We start from the raw sequence: 21,449 nt of genomic DNA on the forward strand, positions 1-21,449 counted from the left end.
TTTTCTTATCTCCTCCTTGACATCTTTAACTGTGAGTCAGAGTAAAGATAATTACATTTTAAAGACAGAAAGAATCACTGGAAAGTATGAGAGCTTGTGAACATGGGTGTAGTTCTCTCACAGCCACAAAGCCTGTGAGAGGATGGTTATGGGAGAGGGCTGACAAAAGGGGGAGGAAAATTAGGCTCGCCAGCATTCTTCTCATTTAAAGCTGTAACTACACACACAAAAAAAGCACTCTTGCAGTCAGGGCTGGGTCTGCTTGCTGCTTACAAGGAGAGGCACTCTTGTATTCATGGTGGTGCAGTGATAACCTGAGCATTTTTTTTTCTTTTCATCCCTTTTCCCTTTGCTTTGCACACAAGGAAGGCTCATGTCTTTCTTATAGACATGGAGAGCTTTGTGCACTTAAGGACTTTCCTTTTTCTGCTGGTCTCCATTGCTCAGGTTTTGATTGTTTCATCTCAAACCAGCGGTAAGTGAACCCCATCAGCTGTTTATTTTAACAACTATTGCTGTTGGTTATAATGTGCGAAGGTGGCTGACCTTCAAATATTGGCTTGGACTTTTTGTGGAGGCATGTGCAAACTTTGAAGCACAAGCTGAGCTTGGTTGTAGAAACTCATGTTGATTATTTTTACTGCAGAAACTTAATTAAGTGTTCTTTTGATTTTAGATAGACAGGTTTTTGTGTAAGATTTATGAATTCTCCTTGTACACGACAACTTAATTTGCTTTTCTGACTTATTTTGGTGTGGATTACAAACTTTTCCCAGTCACTGAACACTCAAGCAGGCCTAAAGATGATTTATAAGAAATGAAAATCTTGTGGATTATTTGCAAATGGCAAAAAAGAGAGAGAGAGAGAAAATAAGCTGTGCATGTCAGGAAACAGTCCAGTGGAAATCTGTCAGTGATTGCGAGTGATGTCACCCTGAGGCAGTGAAAATGTGCAGAGCAGGGAAATGAGGACCTTTGTGGTATTGCGTTACTTCTGCACCCTTCTACCACTTTGGAACATTCATTAAGCGTCACCACAACCCCCTCCCCACATTGTACATCTGCAAAAAGAATTTCGGCTCACGCGCCTTTGAGGGAACACATGGACACATGGAACATGTTAATTCAGGGCAGATGTGAGGAGCAGAGATGCTGCTGGAGTCACTGAGACTGCGGGGCTGCTGATGTCTCCAGCTGGCAAAGCTGCGTCCTGGAACACCTGAGCGATCTTGTTTTACTTGCACCGCACTTCCAGCTCATTTTTTTCTGACTGGAGGGTTTGAATCTCTTGTGTCGTCACAGGCACTGACTTGTTTCTCTTTGTGATGTCACGGGGCACGCCGAGCACTGGAAAGTTCATATGATGGACGCCTGATAGAGAGTGAAGTTAAAAGCTGTTTTTCCATTCATAATATCATTAACCAAATTGAGTTGGCTTTTCTCTATGGGTTCAGTTTCATGTAAAGTGGAGACTGCTGTGCAATAGTGGGACACTGGATAGAGCACCACCCTGTGGTGATGATTAGTTACTCTGAATTAAAGATATGAGGAGATTCAGCTGTGTGCTTTATGTTTCTGCTGTTTTACATGCCCAGAAAAAGATTTCATGTCATTTATGTTAATATAAGTTTGTCTTCTTACAGGGTGTGTTTTAAGCATCTCTCTACCCTGGCTGGTAAAAATCTCTCTGTCCATATCTGTTCATATTAAATTCTATCTTGCTTACTTTTTCCATGGAATTTAGGTGGGTGACGTGATTGCCTTTCAACCAAATAAAAACTTTGGAAAGTCCGTGGTTTTTGTTGACTAAGGGAAAATGTGGTTCAAGGCACTGAGGAACAATGTACATGTGTCTTTATGAGGGGGCTTTAAAGAGACAGTGAGCAGCTCTGTTTGTATGGTTTTTGTATGGGATTCATTCCATTTCAACTCCATTGGCAGTGAGAACAGTTTGCAACAAGTCCTCAAACTATTTTAATGTTTGCTCTTACCATCTGGAATGACTCATGTAAGAACTCCTGAATCAACACACAGGATTTTTCTCCTGTAAAAAAAGCACAAAATGCACTTGGCTAGGGTTACAATAAGATCACTCAATGAGCTCAAATACAGCCTTTTGCCAAATTAAATACATGATTAAAAAGTAGATTTTTAACTGGGTGCTTTTTCCCCACCAGTAGACTGAATATAAAAGTTTAATGTAGCCACTGTGATCTCACCCACTGGTTCGTGTCTCGAATCCTGGAGCTGAGCAGCTTGGCCATCTCCAACTCGGTGCTTTGAAACCGGATGTAGCAAATTTAGCGTGCGTGCGTGTGCATGTGGGTGGGTGGGACTAAGAAACGCTCATACAAAAGCAACTTGTCAATCTAATGGCCAACCGCATACCATGCTTTATCATCCTTTTGAGTGAAAAGGGGACAGTAATTTAGTAAAATAAACACCATGGTGTATTCAGAGACTTGAAACCAGCACCTGAGACTGTAAACTCATTAGGAAAGTGTTCACTGAGGTCATAAATCACGGGAGCTAAAGTGCTGTTTTCCCATTGATTTCTTCACAATCTGGCTTCAATTTGCAATCAGAGGAGCTGCTGCCCCCTGCTGGCCATTAGAAACACTGCTGACATGAGCCACTCTTTCTTTACTTTTAACGTCCAAAAAAATACTCTCCAATGCAAAATCTCACAAAATCAAACCACAACATTTCATATTGATATTTTAATCCGTTTAGTTAGAACATTTATGGGAAAATTGCAACTTAAAAATGAGTTTGGCTGATGGTTGATGGAACTGTTGTCCTATATACCCTCAGAAACCTTTTGCTAGTCAATTAAAAAGGAGTCAGCAAAAGGACACTGAAGTTACAAGGCTCAGATTTTTTGGTGGAATTCAAAAAATATGATGCTTTGAAGACAAAAAAAAAAACATGTTCAAAGCAAATATTGAACATTTTAGTCAATACAGTTAGATTAGAGACATATGCCTGCACATGTGTGGAAAGTTTGCTGCATAAGAACATGGGTTGGAAAGTGAGATCAAGGAGCAGACTTTAAGCTCACAATTGGAAATGGTGACGCCAGCATAGATCACCAGGATAAAAGGAAAATCTATAGCGCAGGCCTCAAAGAACACCTACAACCTGTGCTGGAAGAAGCAGAAATGTTCAATAATATTTGTAGGAAAATTTAATGATGTGAACATGGAAAAAATAGCAATAAAATACTGACTCCAATAACAAGAAACAGAAGTCTGTGCCCAGAGTTTTAGCCAAGGAGAGAGTCATGTCTCTGTGTGTGTGTGTGTGTGTGTGTGTGTGTGTGTGTGTGTGTGTGTGTGTGTGTGTGTGTGTGCGTGTGCGTATGTTTATAATACCTTGTGGGGACGATTTTCCTGACATATACTATGTTGTGGGGACCAATTGCTCCTTGCTCCTTGTGGGGACTGGAGCCTTGTCCCCACAAGGGGAAACCCTGTTTTTGGGTCAGGGGTCAGAGTTAGGGCTAAGGTATGAATTGAGTTTAGGTTAGGGTTAGGGTTAGGTATGTGATGGTTAGGGTTAGGAAAAGGGTAAAGGTAAGGTTTAGGCTGTAGAAATGAATGGAAGTCAATGGAAATTCCCCACAAAGATAGCAAAACACACTTGTGTGTGTGTGTGTGTGTGTGTGTGTGTGTGTGTGTGTGTGTGTGTGTGTGTGTGTGTGTGTGTGTGTGTGTGAGACCACCCCTTCCACACTGACAGAGCTGTAAAACATCTTCAAAGATGGCACTTTGTGCCTCACATCAAAGACGCTCAGCACCCAGTCCTCATGACACCGCTGGCTCACTTCGAGTGTATGAGCAAAGTTACATTTGTCTCATCATCACCAGGTTTTTTATTTTCATCACATCCAAAAACTCAAAGTGTCTCCAATCATTTTTTTTCCCCCTGTTGGAGAGAAAACATTTAGCAGAAAGCAAAAATCTGGTACTTCAAATCAACAGACCAATATGAAGTCATCCTGCCTCCTAAATTGGTTCCAGTTGTTGTTGCCACATCAGTGACATTGCAACAAATGGGCTGTTTTCTACCAGAGCTGAAACGTCCAAACATGTGAATTCAACCAGGTCCACAGACGGCTTCGATTAGAAACACATGCTGCATTTTTGAGCTATGACTTGATTACACGCCTCTTTTCTACCAGAATTAAAGGGGGGGGGGGGGGGGGGGGGGGGGGGGGGGGGGGGGGGGGGGGGTCACCAGGTTATACATTCTCTTACATAGTTTTAGTCACATGTTTGAAGAGGTTTTACCAGTGAAATGTCTGGCTGTGAACACAGGGTGTGTTGGTAGCAGAGACAGTGGAGCTGATTAGGATTTTTCATGTAGGACTGCACAATGGGAACCACTTATAAACCAAAGTATTGTAGTCAGCAAATGGAGGATTCGGGGGGGGGGGGGGGGGCGGGGGGGATGACTTCCAGATGTTAAAAAATAACAAAAAGCAGTATTTGGAATATATAAAAAAGTCTTTTTTGGAAGAGGAGGAAGTTAAACAGACAATATAAAGCAATGTGTGCAAAGTATTGCTTTAGGTAAACTGTGAGCCACAAAGTTTCACATCTGTCAAAGCTAAAGTCACCCTAAACAGTCTGAGGAGGATGTCTTATCTCCTCTGTCTTTACAGGTTCAAGTTAAAGTAATTATTTGTTCAAAGGCCATGCAATTATGGCTCCTCCTGACAGGTTTCCTGCCACTTGATTGGCACTTGTTCACCCATCTGTCCTGTGATCCTCTCAGCTTGTCTATGTAGGAGGAGGATGACAGGACAGACGGTAAACACAGAACAGGCTCGTTTTCACGAGTGCTACAATTGTCCTAATTTAATTATAATTGACGCCGTTCTTCATAGTAGTTATGAAGCAAGAGCCTGGCCACTAATTAACAACTTGTGTGTCACAGTTGAATAAATAAAGCAAATTTTAATTCATGTTTATGCTGCGTTAAAAACAGTTGCAAAGTGCTACGAAGTGTAATGCCTTAAAATTAAAGATGCACTATGAGTTTACCAACACTCACTGTGGAATTATGTATATAAAGCATGCAACATCAAGCACATTTCATGTGACATATCTGCTCCTTCTCATTTACTCTTACATGGCTACCATTTTCCAATAATGAGGTTTAAGCCAAGAGCTCAGGCTTTTGGATGCTCAAACATCAACAGTTTTTTTTTCTACCCTTGGCTCTGTATGATGTCATACATACTGCTATTCAAACCTTCTGATTGCAAGGGCAGCCAGTCAGAAGAACTATGGCAGGAGCTTAAATGGCTTCTTTCAGAAGGTGGCTAAACTGAGAGGCTGCACCACATCCCAGTATAAGATTAATAAGAGTTATTCTGAACTGTGAATCATGCAAAGTTACTTTTGTGAAGTCCAGATAAGCATAATAGTGAGCATAACAATTTCAGCTATTTGAATGTCATTGTTTAATTTGTTAAGTGACACAAAGAGGTTAGATTTAGGGTGTCCCTTATGGTATGAGATCATGGGAACTAAGCAAAAACCACAAGATGGTTTTCATTCTACTGGTCTAATTATCCTGAGCAATGGTTTGTATGTGCTTCACATGAAGCTTTCCATCTGAGTGTCAATAAATATCTCACAGATGCTATCCATGCATCCATCCATCTATCCATCCATCCACTTTCAACCACTTATCTGGGTCTGGGTTGCAGAGGCAGCACTCTAAGCAAAGAAGCCTAGACCTCCCTCTCCCCAGCTACCTCCTCCAGCTTGGGGACACCGAGGCATTTCTAAGCCAGAAAAGAGATTTAATCTCTGCAGTGTGTCCTGGGTCTGCCCCGGGGCCTCCTCTTGGTACGATATGTCCAAAATACCTCTTCTAGGAGGCATCCAAGAGACAGCCAAGTCAAATGCCTGAACCACCTCAGTTGGCTCCTTTTAATGTGGAGGAGAGCTGCTCTACTGAGTCCCTTCCAAAAGCTCCCTAAGGGAAAGCCCAGCCACTCTTTGAAAGAAACTCATTTCTGCCACTTCTATCTGCAGTCTCATTCTTTCTGGCCCTACCCAGAGCTTGTGACCATTTGCGTGGGTGGGAACATAGATCGACCGGTAAATTGACAGCTTTGCTTTCATGCTCAGCTCTCTCTTCACCATAGCAGATTGATACAGCATCAGAAGGAAGCAGAAATATTTCAGCTTTAAATACAGTACAGGTCAGAAGTTTGGACACACTCACCCATTCATATGAATGGATGAGTGTGTCCAAACAAGAAGTCTGTTTAACAATCCCGGAGATGTGACGTCTGTAAGAAGTCGTAGTAGTAGTCTAAAAATTGAGAAATGTAGCATTCATCCTTTTAGTATTTGCCCAAAAGATGTTTCATGTTCTATCCAATCATTCTTAGTATGTCTTCTGTGAGTTCCTCAGCTTTAGGTCACTGCAATGCTAAACTGCAGGAGTAGGCCTTTAATTGGTCATAAAAGGAATGATTATAAGCTTTTAGACAAACATTATCTTTCTCAGCAATTAAAAAGTAATATAGTCCATCACAAAATGCCAGGAAAACAAACATGGCCTTCATGATAATGCTTTTGAGAAGTCAGCAGTATCTGGTGTGCAGCCTGTTCAGCAAGTGTTGATACAGCTGGTTGCAGTTTTTCCTGGAGATCAGGGGAACTTTTACCCTCTGGAGCTTATCCTGTGCAGCCTGGCAGGTCTCAGTGTAATGCAGCGCTCCCTGTGAACATGTTCTCTGTCTCTCCTCTGGTGACTGTTTAAAACCTGCTGGAATAGCTTTCAGGAGATGTTACATCCCACCTGGAAACCTTTCTTTATCTGTGGTGAAGTGCTTTGGCCCAGGTGATGATTAAAACCCCATCACAGTTGCTGTGGAGTGAATCAGTTGATTGTAACACTGGCAAATGCAAAAATATCTTAATACACACTAGAAAGATAATAATTTAAGTTTGATGTCATTTCAATAACTCCGACACTGCCTCAAGTCTTCAAAGGTGTGATTCTAAAGTTGATGAGGAGCTTTTAGAACTGAAGAATCCTTTTGGATGAGAGAAACATCTTCAAGAACCTACAAAAGACATATGGTTGCATTGAACTCAAGCGCTTCAGACTACTATGACCTGGATGACTGAGAACTTACAGAAACATATTCTCAAGTCCTACCATGACTTGTTTGAATGCCACAAAATGGTGACAGTCGGCCATAATTGCAGGTTGTGGCCTGACCTAAATTCTAAGCTGAGGCCAGACTGTGTATATTACAACTGAAGAGGGTGACTAAGTGGCGCTACATGGGTTACGAGGGTTAGCAATGTGGCCTAAGACATGCTGTTAACAACTTGTTGGACAGCTGATTGACTTCACAGTGAAATGCCTCGTATATATGCAGTACAGTGCCCCGAGGTACATTTCAATCCAGGCGGTCCTGGAACTGACGCAGCTGGAAATACTGCAGATTACTGCATTCTGCTGAAAATATGTTGCACAAACAGTAAAACAAAGTAATTTGTCATGGAACTGAATGTCTCAATTCACTTGGATCACATATTTTGGAGTTCTCCTGTTTAAAGACTTGAGCTCTGTCGCTTTATAGCAAAAAAAATCAAATGACAAATTAAAAAAAAAAAAGTTCAGTACTTGCAGTGGTTTTGTAAAAAGGTGAACACAGCTAACTAAATGTCACCCATTGGTTATTTAAGCTAGGCCCACCCTAAAGTACACCTTACCTTATCACCTATTTTACTTTGCATGGGACCATAATTTACAAAGCTAGCATCATGCTTTATTAAATAATACTTGAAACTATGAAATGAGACCATAATCCCATCAGACAATTTACTCAAGTGAGCAGTAGGGTCATTTACTCATTGACTTCTATACAATCTCTCTTCTTTTTGCCCATGGCCGGCCATTAGGACAAATGCAGCCATGTTAAAGTTCATGACAGTACAATTAGAACAAGACTGAACAAGTATGGGTTGTTTGGAAGGGTTGCCAGGAATACATCTCTTTTCCCTAAAAAGAACATGGCAGCATCCGAACAAACCACAAGACGGACCAGTGTCCTTCGAGACCAAAGTGGAGATGTTTGTCCATAATGTGCAGCACCGCGTTTGGAGAAAACCAAACACGCCATATCAGCACAAACACCTCATACTAGCTGTCACACACAGGACCTGAGCAGTAACCCTAACCCTAACCCTCGCAGTCAGGAATTCCTCTGTATACCAAAATATTCTAGAGTCAGATGTGAAGCCATCTGCCCAACAGCTAAAGCTTGGCCCAAACTGGGTCATGTAACAGGACAATGATCCCAAATCTGTAACTGAATGGCTGAAAAAGAAAAAATCAACGTTGTGAAAGGTGATCGTACAGCTTGTGTGTGCCTAAGTCAGTTTCAAAGACAAAAGCTTCGCTATAGGAATAAAAGCATTTATAGCTTAAAAATTATCCAGCATTATTGCATTGTTAAGTATCCTTGGAGTTGAACAGCAAGGCTGCTAATAAGCAGGTAAAGATTTGAGAAATAGACAGTTAGCACCTGGAAAATCTCCTTCATCTCAGCGTTTTGAAAAGCGATGATAATCTCTCTGGTGTTTTGTGAGGCCGGCTGGATTTACCACTTTAATGTGAGGGCCAAACCAAGCTCCTTTTCTACTGGATTTTAAAGGTTATATAGAGTTTCAGCACACAGAGGGTTAGAGTCTTTTCTAGTCGTCCCCTCCAGATCTCATCGGAGGATATGATGTTTATTCAAATGTCATCTATGATTAAAGTCATAGTTTGCACAGCAGATGCATGCATTATCTGGGAGCAGCATCAGAAACCATGAGATCTTGCTAAATTTTGGCTGCAGAAAGAAGTAAGACAGATTAGACAAAATTCTGGGTGTTAAAGAGCTGCTTTATTTCCAGACATTTCTTATTTAGGTTATTATGTGAAGGACTCGCATCATGCTCAGTGGGGAAGCACGTTTTTTTGGTATAAAAAAGGATGCATTCTTTTAACACAAAGTGAAGTCTGTACTGTCCACTGGCCACAGTGTCCAGTCAGTGTTCCCAAACAGACATGTCTCACATTGGGCCAGACCAGTGAGATGTGGAAATGTCTGCTTGTTGTCGGTGACTCATCGCCACCATTTAACCTCAATGGTTTTAGCAAATGGGTGAAATGCTTTTGCAGAGAAACTGCCAAAAGAGACAAAGTTAATGAGAACGAATGAAACCGGTGAAGCCGGCATTAAATATTTAAAAAAAAAAAATCTTGGCTTCATTCTTAGGGTCAGCCTTCACACATCATGCTTCTTTACTGCTCTGGCATTCAGCTGTTTACAGCACGTTGGGAAAAGTTAGTACATTTCATCCAGACGAGCAACAAACTGAGATGCTGGCATGGTAATTTACACTGTGCTGGCTTTAAAATTAAATCCATATGAATGACATTAAAAGTGGCATTTTGCATTTTTGTATCCATGCTTCAAAATGAAAGGAAAGGCTCGCGCAGGATAACCATGTAATTGGTGTGTTGTATAGATATTTTCCGCTCAGGTTTCACTTAATCAGCCATATCAGTTTCACACAAACAAAGGTTTAAACAGCCTGAAGTCTGTTGTGCATCATGCCACTCTTTATTTACCTTGGCTAAATAAGAGCACTAAGCGGAGGCTTTGAGCCCTTTTGAGTTTTCTTCAATCCCTCGCTCCCTATTCTTTCTAAACCTTTCACTGATGTGGCCCAGTGTTTAAAGAGAAGGGAGGGTTAAGTTTTAAATACAGGCTCTTTTCATCATAATTTTATATCTACAGTATTGGGAGGGGGGCACTGAGGGGGAAGAAAAATCCTGGCAAAGCTGCAGATCAGAGAGGAAAGAGGAGAGAGGACTGAAAGAGAAAGGAGGAGGAAGAGGCAGGGACAGAGGATAAGAGAGGGATTCTGTAAAGAGAGAGAGAGAGAGAGAGGGAGGAAAAAGAAACAGCGGTGAGAATGTGAAAGGTAGAGGAAGTAGGAATGAGGGGAACCCAGAGGATTGTTTGGGACATGTGATCATCAGCAGACACCTCCCTGTGTATGTCGCAACAGCCTCCAGGATAGGAAGTTATGATAGAAAAGTGGCTGTTATTATGGGCTAATGGTCTTTTTCATAATGTAACTATGAAAATTCAGTCAGCTGGTGATTTGTTCCATATTTGTAAAGGAAAACACTTCACTGTAGCTTTAACTGGTGGGAGAAGGTCTTTGAGATTTCTGCGACTCACAGCTGTCCATGACATATTCGATAAAGTATGCATCTGTTACTGATAGAAGGGAGGGGTTTAAGCAAACAAAACGCAGCAGAACTGCCAAGAAATGATTCGCTGCTGGCGAAAAAAAAAACTTTTTCATTGGTTGATGCAGTTTTTGGTGTTTTGCCATAATGTCACAAGGACCCGGGTGGGAATATTCCACTCATACTTCTCTCATTAGAGAAAAATGGGTCACTGTTTGCAGTAAGTGTTTGTATCTAAGAGAGCATTCGCTTATAAGGAGATTCAACAGCAATCGATTTTTTTTTTCATTTGAGAGATCTGAAAACATTATAACATTATATCACTTTTGTTCTTTAGTATAATGCAGTGCTGTGCATACACATTTTTTTTAATGTGAGATTTTTTTGGCAAGTCAGGAGACCTGACTTACAAATAGCTGCACCCCAGCCCATTTGATTACAATATGTAGGTGTTATATATAGGTGTTAGTTAAGTGTGTCATCAATACAGTGTGTAAGCACAGTTCAGTATTGGAGTATACACCAGAGCTACTGACTGATTAGGAGATGTTGATTCACTCATAGTAACTGCGCAGTTTAACCAAACAAACATGACAAATAGGAGTTTCAGCTAAGAAGCTTGGAACCGACTACTCGTGTAACTTCCGTTGAGGATATTTGCAAAATATGCATAATGCAGTTATGCACATTTGAGGCAGTCAACAAGGAAATGACAAAAATTTGGAAAATCCCTCATAGGAAATATGATTTATGCTGCTTTAGCCTGCCTGTTGCTGCTACATGCTGCAATCCACTTTGCAACCCACCTCTTCAAGGTGGGTTTCAGGTTTTCCTGCTGTGTTTGAGTTAGTGTCGTGTCTCATGTCACTGAAGTCTGCTCTATTCTGTATCGTGGCACGGTCTGAGGTAACTTTATGTAGCAGAGATCATCACGATCAGTGAATTTTCTTTTTTCTGGTTTTAAAACTTGCCAGGATTCTGAAATCGGCAATTTACAAACCAATTGCTATCTAGACAGAATATTCATGTGAATGCAAAAGAACAGAAAACAGAAAATGTTTAAGAGAAAAATAAGATCACAATCAGTAATATACAGAAATTACTGGATGGTTACATGCTGACACTATAAGGGTGTTCATATATAAGGGTGTTCATAGTAGGTTGCGCAGACACTCGGTGAGGATTACAGCTATCCTTTAAAGAACAAATACGAGCTTCCTGCTTCCTTTTACTGTGTTTTTAGGTTTCCTTGTTGTTGATGAATTATAGTTAATCCAAGCCTAATGATGATGGATGTCATACATATTAATTTTATCTGCAAAACCAAACCCAGACAGTCAGGCTCCAGCAGTTTCATAGATACGACCTTTTGGAGACAGAACCATGTGGCCACTCCTGCCCTGACCTTATCACCTCTTTCTGTCTGTGCCTCCAGCATTTACAAAAATGCAGGCTGCAGTAAACTTCAAGGGCTTCATTTAGGAATAAAGAGAAAGTGATAAATTCTGTGCGTCCCCCCCGGGTTTCAGCTAAGTGATGTCACCACAGAGAAGAGGCCTCAGTGTCAAACACCCCCCAGGCTCTGCGCTAACTTATCTGTCCAATCCTTACCACAGTCCAGTAAAACAACTGCACTGTCTGTCTCTCCAGCAGCTAATGTGATTCGTACCTGCAAGGAGCCGATCACTGGAAACTACCCAAGCTGCTGTGCCTCTGGGATTTCAATAACAGATGAGTCCAGGAAGTACTTGGTGTGCAGCTGAAATAGTTCACATGAAATGAAGTCATGGTTTCCATTTCAGAGATGATACTAGAACAATGTTGGATCAATCTTATCTCAAAATGTTTTGAGGAGTTTTTTGGCCTAAATGTGGGCTCAGGCAGTGTTTTCTTTTCAGATTCAGACACAGATCTCCGCTTCCAAAGGAATCTTCCCATAACACCGGCTGTGTGTTTGATTCTTAGGGCTGGAACTCATTAGTAAAATTGCATTTCTGTTAATACAATCACGTCACGTTAATTTATAACAAGGGTCTTCCAGCAATGTTTTGAATAGAACATGACTGCGCTGAAAAACTTATAGAAAGTGCTGCTGCTTTTGAATTTGCTACCTTAACAACATTAAAAGTTCCTCAAACTTTCATGTAAAGGTTTTAAAATGAAGGCAGATCTTTACAGATATGATTAAAAGGTCTGCAGATTGCATTAAAAAAAAAGAGCAAGGGGAGGAAATTAAGAGTATAAAATGAAAAACAGTGGGGGTGTGGAGAAAGTTCATAGAGATATTGTGTCCTTTGATAGCGATAAGGGGAAAGAGAGGGAGATTGGAGGGCTTGAGGGGGTTTATGAGAAAACACAGGCTAATGCAGAGGGAAAAGTGGGATTTAAAATGGAGCCTCCGGCAGCCACGGGCTTTGAGGAGAGGATGCAGCGTCCTTAAACTGCTGTAGTGCAGAGGTCAGACAAAATGTGGAGGCAATAAATCTTTCTTGCCTTCAGGCGTGCTCTTTGCCACAAATGCAGCATGCAGAAAAAAAAAGGGAAAAAAGAAAGACCTCAAAGCTCTTCTTCACCTGAGGAATGATAGTGGCTGAGCATGTGTGTTCCATCATTCAGCTTTTACAAGTCCGCATGGATCTTGCTTGAAGTGTTTCACGATAAAATATCCTTGCTACTCTTCAGATTGTGATGAAATGTTGGACCTATACCAGCAGCTTTGTGTACACTAGAACCAAGTTTGTGCATGACATTGCTGCTGTCTCATACAGTGAATGTGCAACCTATATTTATCTGTCCCCTCATACTGCAAATGATGCAAAGACAAGGGAGAGAGAGGAGACAGGCATATTATGCCAGTACCACAGTCTGCACACGAAAATGCAAACAGATGGTGTGAGCCGAGGACAGCGTGTTTAAAATTTCAGAGCATGGATTTTAAAGCGAAACTGTTGGTTAACCCGAAAAACATACTTGCTCTAAAACCCCGACAGCAGCGTCTAACCATGCAGATCATTTCAGATGAAGTTTATTTACTGATGTCATCTCAATAGCAGAGAAATAAACAGCAAGAAGTCAAAAAGCCTGTGACAAAAATCAACGGCAGCATGTTTTTGCCTAGTTCTTACACTGGTGATAGACTGTATATAAAAGAAGGTGACTTCAGCCATTGGTTTGTGACGTACTGTTTTAAAGCATTTTGGTTGTGCTTGTCTTGTTTCTTCTGTCATGTGACCATATTTGGAGAAGAGAGAAGTTGTCAGTGAATGCTACTCAACTTGGTTATGAAGCTGCATCAGTGGACTCTGTAGGTGCACTGCACAGATACAGATGTACCCTTCTTAGTGTTAACATGAATAAAAACCAATAATGTTCTCCCTAAACTTGAAGCATAGACTTCTTTGATTAGCATATTATCCATTATTTATGGCTAATATGACAGCATAAACATGAATTAGAGCCTCGAATAAGCTGAGGTGATGTCAAGCTTACAGCAACCAGCTACTTGTGTTGGCACACACCTCTCAGTCAAAGCAGCTACACCTTTAATCGTGCACAACCTTAAGCCTTCATTTGATTTCGATGGGTGACTTACAGCTAGTTTCTGCTTTAAAGTTGAACATTTTAACATGGTTAAAACTTTTTTCCCTGTTTTCTCCTGTTTAGCTTTATTTTACTTTTTTTTTTTAGTCCCAGAGGTTGCTTGATGTCTGAACTTCTCATGAGGACTAGTTCAACAAAGTAGGTTCAAATTGTTGACACTAGTTCCTTCAGGTGCAGCATTAGTTAAATATTAGACTGTGAGAAAACACCTACAAATGTGCCATGCAATAATCCTGGGAAGGATTTAACTTCCTCTTTGCCCTACACAGACTTGGTTTCATCTGGCAATACTTTTGCTCTATTTAGTGGATGCTGATATCACAAAATCACACTGATAACAAATGGCTAAGTGATTCTAGCAGACATCAAACAGTTGCTGCTATTCAGTTAAATTTATGCACAAAAAGTACTTGTTACAGTCATAACATAATCGATGTTGAAAGAGCACTACGATATGTTACCAATTTATCAGTGTTGGCAAGTACAGCATTTATCCATCAAGGAGGAGGACGAGACTAAATGAGCCAGGAAAACTCTGCACTCTCTGCTTCATTAAATCCTTTTAATCAGAGGTTTATTAGACAAGTTGCTTGTAAACAAATTGCTCTGGCAGCTTTGCCAAATTTTGTAGTGTTACTAAGCTAAGAATGGAAGATGAATATTAAGAAAACAAGCCAGATGCTGATGCTGTACAATTCATTTTGAGTTAAACATACAGTATCTTGCAGTTGTCCAAATTCCAGATTGCCCTTTGCTAACATTTGCTTTACAAGCATGAAGGCCTCAAACACTAGCTCTCTTTGTATTTCTCTGTGTTTTAATCCGACAGCATGAACAAATTGTGCTGGAGAGAACTTTCCTCTCAGTTTTTCTGTGTACACAATCCAGAGTTTATTCCTGCACATCTGGCTGTATGTTCAGTTGATGTAAAACACCAGGGTGCTCTGACCCCTTGTATAAGTGAACAGTCTGCTCTGGTAAACTGGAATGTCTGACATCACCCATTTTCCTTTGCAGCATACCTGCTTTTACGAGGACCAGCCATTACTATTTATTTATAATAATAGTGCTGTATGCCCCTGGTTGTAATTTCAGTCAGGACCACTCTGGTCAAAAGGAGATTGTTATTCCATCTGATATGGCTTCCTGGATATATCGGAAAGCTATGGCAGGCATTCCCACCTTCCATGCACACACATGAAGCAGCAGTAAGATTCACAGTACAGAACAGAGGAGGCATCACTGACAACTGATACAGTCAAGTGAAAAATAAGTTTTCAGAAATCTCTAAGCAGTCCTGTGAAAAATTATGTACATCCTTACAGCTTCCATAGGAATTAAGAGGGTAAGTAACAGCCAGGTGTTGCTAGTCACATTGCTTTGATTAAATGATCATCATCATCAGCAAGTGTGAGCACCTCTATAAAAGCACAAGGTATCGCAGTTTGCATTCAGGTGTGTATTAACACAATGTCAGACTCTACAGGCCTCAGCATGTTAAATGTTAAAGTTCATGACAGTACAATTAGAAAAAGACTGAACAAGTATGGCTTGTTTCAAAGGGTTTCCAGGAGAAAGCTTCGTCTCTCTAAAAAGAACTTGGCAGTGTGGCTTAGGTTTGCAAAGTTGCATCCGAACGAACAACAAGACTTCTGTGGTCTTGTCAGACAAGTCCAAAGGACAGACAAGACCACAATGAAGATGTTTGGCCATAATACGCAGCACCACATCTACAGAAAACCAAACACAGCACCTCATACCAACTCTCGGTACGGTGGACCTGGGCACCTTGGAGTCATTGAGTCAACTATGAACCCCTCTGTATACTTAAGTTTTCTAGAGTCAGATGTAAGGCCATCTGTCTGACAGTAAAATTGTGTCATACAACAGGACAATGATCCCAAGCACAGCAGCAAATCTCCAACAGACCGACTTTATTGCTACTAAAGATGGTTTTGCAAGCTAATGAATAATGGGGTGTACCTATGCCACGTTTCCACTAGTACCTACTCAGCGCGACACGACTCGCCACAGTCTTGTTTTGTTTCCATTACAATTGAGGACCACCTCAATGCGGGTGGAGTCAATAAAGTGACACGGGCAGAAGTCTCTTGACGTAATTTGTATGCGACTCAATCATTTTAGCTTTTGTCTACACTGCTGTGTTGTGCGATGATACCCGTGAGCAGCCATTAGCTCAGAGACCTCATGATAAACTTCCTCATTTCTCGTCTCATCTCCCACCAAGCACAGAAATGTCTGCACCTCCTCATTCGATCACAGTGTTGGTTTGCATGCCTCCAGTTTCTTGCTGTCAGGTTTTAAAAATGGCGCGGTAGATTCTGGTGAAGGAGTCGCTCTCATAACTCTCTGGCCAATCAGTGGCATGCTGTTCTTCAGTGTCACATTTTCGGATCGCCTCAGGTCACTTGGAACCCCGGCTGAGTGGGTACTAAAAAAGGACCTGGTACCAGGACCTAATGGAAAAGCCTACAAACTGTGCCGAATCGAGTTGAGCCGTGCCGAGTAGGTACTAGTGGAAACGCGGCATTAGTTTTTCATAGGACCACACACACTCTTTTTCAGGACTGTATGACATTAATTAAGTCAGAAAGCAAATAAAAGAGAGAAGCTGGGGCGGTGGTGGGTTGCAAAGTGGTTTGCAGAGGCAACTGCAACAGAAGGCAGAAGAAACGTATATGGTGGGTCTTATGTGAGATTTGAGAAGAGGATGTGCAGAGTTGTTTCAGCTAAGTCATCTAAGCTAAGTTCGTATGGGCTGGCAGTGCGATCAGCTGTTATCACCTACAGTGTTATCACCTACTGTGTCCTGGCTGAGCTAACGCAACGTACAGCTTGCACTGATTATTTAGAATTTCATGCTGATGTATATGAATTATAAGCAGCGTCAAGAAGAAATGTCACAGTGTTTAATGCACTTGATTATAAGTCCAGTTCCATCTATAATGACTGATTTACTAATTACTTTAAGTACATACACGTGTTTGTGTGTAACGTACACGCCGACAGCAAGAGCAAAGGTTAGACAGAAGGTGAAACACATTGTTCACGTTTGTTTCACTGTTTAACTTGATTAATGTGCAGCTAGAGCCATCCTGAGAGGATATGAAAACCACATGTTTGACAGCATGCTCGGCCTTAGTGTAAAACTTGATTTCAAATCAAACAGCTACACCTGGGAAGGTCAAGATTGATTTCAAGGTGAATTTCACACTGTGATAGCAAGACCAGCCTGTTGGATTGCATTCACTAAATTCGTTCTCATTTTTTGCTTTAACTTTAAATTATGCTGCTCATTTAGAAGCAGAAGTCAATGCGGGTACTTTAAGAGTCATCAGTCAGTGAGATTTAAGAACTGGAACATTAAGAATGATCGAGCTGTTTGATGGATTATAAACACCGATGCTTGTGTTAGATTGAATTCCTCTAAATGATAGGTTACGTACTGCACAACACTGCCATTTGCAATCAGACATCTGCAACATATTTTGATGCAGAAATGCAAAAACAAACAAAAGAACCTATGTGGTCACAGAGTAAACTGAACATAATCATACTTAAAGCCACAATGTAAAACAAAGACAGACCAGAACACTAATCCCCATGAAGAAATGCAATCTGTTTCGAGTCAGTGTGAGGACACTGCACAGCACAGCTTTTCACACGAAGTTAAAAATTCTTTTAATACCACACCAGGAAAAAAATTGCACTTGTTTTGAACTTTGACATTGACCTCAGCGAGGGCCTCAGATCGTGCTGCAGAGTCCAGGACTAAAAATGTCACTGCTGAGCAGCTTGAATTTCATCGTTCTCAACAGCTTGTAGTTCTGTGATTACAGAGAATTAGTCACTTCTGAGAATGCTGTCTGTTGTGCAGCATAATTATCTCATTATGCAAAAGCACATGATATAAATGTAATTTTCCAAAAGAGACAGGACCTGTTTGATAGAAGCAAAACCCAAAGCTAACTTAATAGAATAGAATAGAATAGAATAGAATGCCTTTATTGTCATTATACAGGATGTACAATGAGATTGGATGGTTTAACTTAATTAAACTCAGAAAATGCAATATTGTACAATGTATGCATACTCTGTAAAATGCAGATTTAAATTACCAGCTCTGCCATGGATGTGTAATATAAGTTGGAGATGAATCCATTCCAAGGCAACAGAAGCACAAGACATGAAGAGGGGGGTGGGGGGTGGATGTGTACTTCAGCAGCACCACAGTCGTCCGCTGACTGAACACAGGAAGGGAACAGCTCATAGCTGTGGTTGCCTCTTTAAAAGGAAGACCCAGTGGAGATGGGGGCCTGTTGATGGAAAAGCCTAGACATGCAATCAGCAAGCCACTTATTAATTTCAACTTTCCTGGCCTGAGCTTCCTACCCCTCCCTCGAGATTCAGAGCTTTGTTTGTGGCAGCCGAGCAGAGCATGTTCAAACTAGTGTGTTCCTTCAGATATCAAGCCCTGTCAACATCACACAGCAAATCCTCCACACTGCTGAATATTAAACAGACAGGATGCCTTTTCTGATGTATTAAAATCCTAGTGGAAATAAAAGGAGGTAGATTGAGGGATAATCACAGGGTGCTGATTCATGTTGCAGCAAGGTACCATCGACACGAGAGCCAAAAAAGTGGGTGTCCTTGCTTTTGACTCAGTATGACTCCAACTTTGGGCCCTGATGGCAAATACCTCAATCGGTGTTTGTGGAACAGCTGCTTTTATGGACAGCTTTATCAGTGTACCAGTCGCAGGTTGAGCTAAAGGTCATATACAGAGGGAAGATTTATGTTTAGCTATAACACCAAGGGTTTTAGAGCAGGAGAGTGCAGCTGCTGCAGAGCCACCCCTCAGCAGCTGTAACTCATCTGCATCTGGATGAGAAATCATAGCTGCAGTCCTCATGGTATAAACCATGTCGGCCGGGGAAAGTTACTCTCACTGCAAATAAAGGCTTGTTCAGAACAAAATATATGATTTTTTTTATAAACTTAACATCAACTGGGAACTATCTTTTAGAAGATTCGATGACATTGCGGCTGTCAGTTTAGGACTTGTACTCATCTTTGTTTTTCTAAAGGGGATCAAGGATCCTTTTTTTTTTTTTTTTAATAGGAGGATCTAGTTTAAAGTGACTCATCATTTCCATAAGTTCATTTTCTAACCCCTCAATTTCTGGCTGCCATAGCTTTTCCCCAAACACAGTGTGTTATGAGTAATTCCATATGAGCCAAGGAAAATCCATAAACTATCCATGATTTTTTTGCTTTCTCATATCTGCCAACTGCATCACAGAGTAGCTTTTCCAGGCGTCACGACTTAAGAGAGAGGTTGTTGGGTTATCTGGCCGATGTCTGGAGAATGATACTAAATGATAGCAGCAGTAGACACGTGAGTCATGTTGAAGAGAACCAGACTCCATGTTTTAGACCAGGAGAGGAAACCGTCTGCCCTCTTAGCTGACTAGTGGAAAGTCCAGCTCGAGAAGTAGAAAGGGAGCATGCCTTTTCACCGATGTCACAATCAAACCGTGGCATCTGTGGAAAAGTGCGGAAGCTGCAACGAATTAGCTGAAAGGAGGGGAAAAAGTAACCCCCCCCCTTCTCCGCCGCCGGCCTCGGGGCTTGTGGCGGGGTAGTAAAGACCGCTCTAAAAACCACACTTCTCTTCCAGTAAATTTCAAACTCTCCCAACACACAGTGTTTGAAAGCTCTCAAACCTCGACGGGATAAATCGCTCCCCAGCTCTGTGGCCAACAGCTCGGCCAGACATCCCTGGTTTTGTGTCTCAGTACTGAAAAGGGTTGAAGGTGCACACACGTTACCTCAATATATTGCAGATAACATTTAGCTGAATGAGATTTCAACCGAAGCTTGTTTGAGGCTGAAGAAAGTCAAACCGAGTCAGTTACAAAGACTTTCAAAGAGCACTGCTAAGTTTGTTCTGGTTAAACTGAATACCAGAATATTTTATTAAAACACAGTTTTCATTCCAGATATTAAGATTCATTGCTCAAACGATTCCAAGCAGAGGACGAGAAATGTTCCGTTTGGTGCTGCTTCTCATTCTGAAAGGCCACAACAGTGGGATGTAACCGGCTGTTTTTGTGTTGTTAGTGTAGTCAAATACTTTGCGGTCGACAGAACAAAGACGGCTGAGCAAACATACCTTCAGGATGTGTTTGCTAGTTCGAGTGTTGATCTCCTATTTGCACAGTTGGTTTTGGAAAAACAGTCTAGGTGATGGGTGATGGCTGTTGTACCTCAAGGTCATTTATACTTGTAGCCTTCTGTGTCTGGATGAGTGTGACTTTTTTTTTTTTTTTTAAAAAGTGCACCTTTGTAGAGGCTGGAAAAAGACCTAATGAAGTTTAAAGAGCTTCAATTATGTTTCGGGGGGTTTCCCTTTGCTTTTGAGTGTTATATAGCTTTTGGTGCAAGTAGGAGTTCAAAGCAAAAGGTGCTGGTGAACTGCCGGAAACATCTTGTTAGCAATCCAAGCTTTTCTTCAGTTACTTATCTACATCTGGGATTTACATAATCCTTTCCCAGTGGCTAGTTCGGCACACCCTCAAACAATGAAGCTGCCATTTCTCTTGCTAATGCTTTAAAATGTCTCAGTCATCAGCAAAGCACAGCAAATGTTATACTGCTACTGGCACTAAGGGACACCTTTGTGCTCTCACAGCATTTCAGGAGCTTAAGACTGAGTGAATCAATTTTATTTTTGATGGCAATGCTACCAGAACAGGGAAATCCTTAGTGTTAGCACTCTGCTTGGCTAATGTGGGTATAGTTACTGTTAGCTTTGATTGTGTGCCCACAGGGAAGGTTTTTTTTTTTTGTTTTTTTTTTAACTGTAAATCCTAAGGACCTATTAGAAATTGTGGAAAACTGAAGGCTGATTTTTAAAAAAATAATGTAACCTAAAAGACAGCTTTTTCTTAGCATTCACTGAGATAAAAATAAAGGTCACAATGCTAGTAATGGTAACACCACTCATTGATAATATTGTGCATTGTGCAATTTAGTAGGTTGTTGCAGGAGGTCTGGAATTGATTCTATTTCCAAAACATACACAGTTATACTCTGTAACTCCAACTGCACCTGTACTCATAGAAAGTGGGGTATTAAGTATAGATAGATAGATAGATAGATAGATAGATAGATAGATAGATAGATAGATAGATAGATAGATAGATAGATAGATAGATAGATAGATAGATAAAAACATTAAGCACATTATTCCAATGGACTCCCTAAAATATGGGATTCTATAGAAAAAATATCTTCATTTACCATAATCAAAGGTTTCAGTGTTTGCCATTAATTTGATTCTGTTCTTTTGAACCACAAGAATGTATGATGTAGATTTGCACTTGCTTCTATATTGTGTATTCATGGTTCAAGTAGTCAACTATTGTTTCCATTTGTGGTAAAATGTGTAAATAAAGCTAAATCAATTGGCAGGAAAAAACAGCAATGATAATAATACAGTATGAGGGGGTCCTTCCATTCCATTGTCTGAG

General features: G+C 40.9%; 1 protein-coding gene across 1 annotated transcript in view; it reads left to right on the forward strand.

Moving 5' to 3' along the window:
• Nucleotides 1-202: 202 nt before the first annotated feature.
• The window catches only part of col5a2a (collagen, type V, alpha 2a), a 45,596-nt gene continuing 24,349 nt past the window's right edge, over nucleotides 203-21,449 (forward strand). Inside the window, exon 1 of the mRNA XM_030757761.1 lies at nucleotides 203-475. Coding sequence (XP_030613621.1) covers nucleotides 391-475 — 85 coding nt within the window. The 5' untranslated portion in view covers nucleotides 203-390. The remainder of the gene's footprint in view (nucleotides 476-21,449) is intronic.

The sequence above is a fragment of the Archocentrus centrarchus genome, chromosome 21 (genome assembly GCF_007364275.1).
Source record: "Archocentrus centrarchus isolate MPI-CPG fArcCen1 chromosome 21, fArcCen1, whole genome shotgun sequence".
Taxonomy (NCBI): domain Eukaryota; kingdom Metazoa; phylum Chordata; class Actinopteri; order Cichliformes; family Cichlidae; genus Archocentrus; species Archocentrus centrarchus.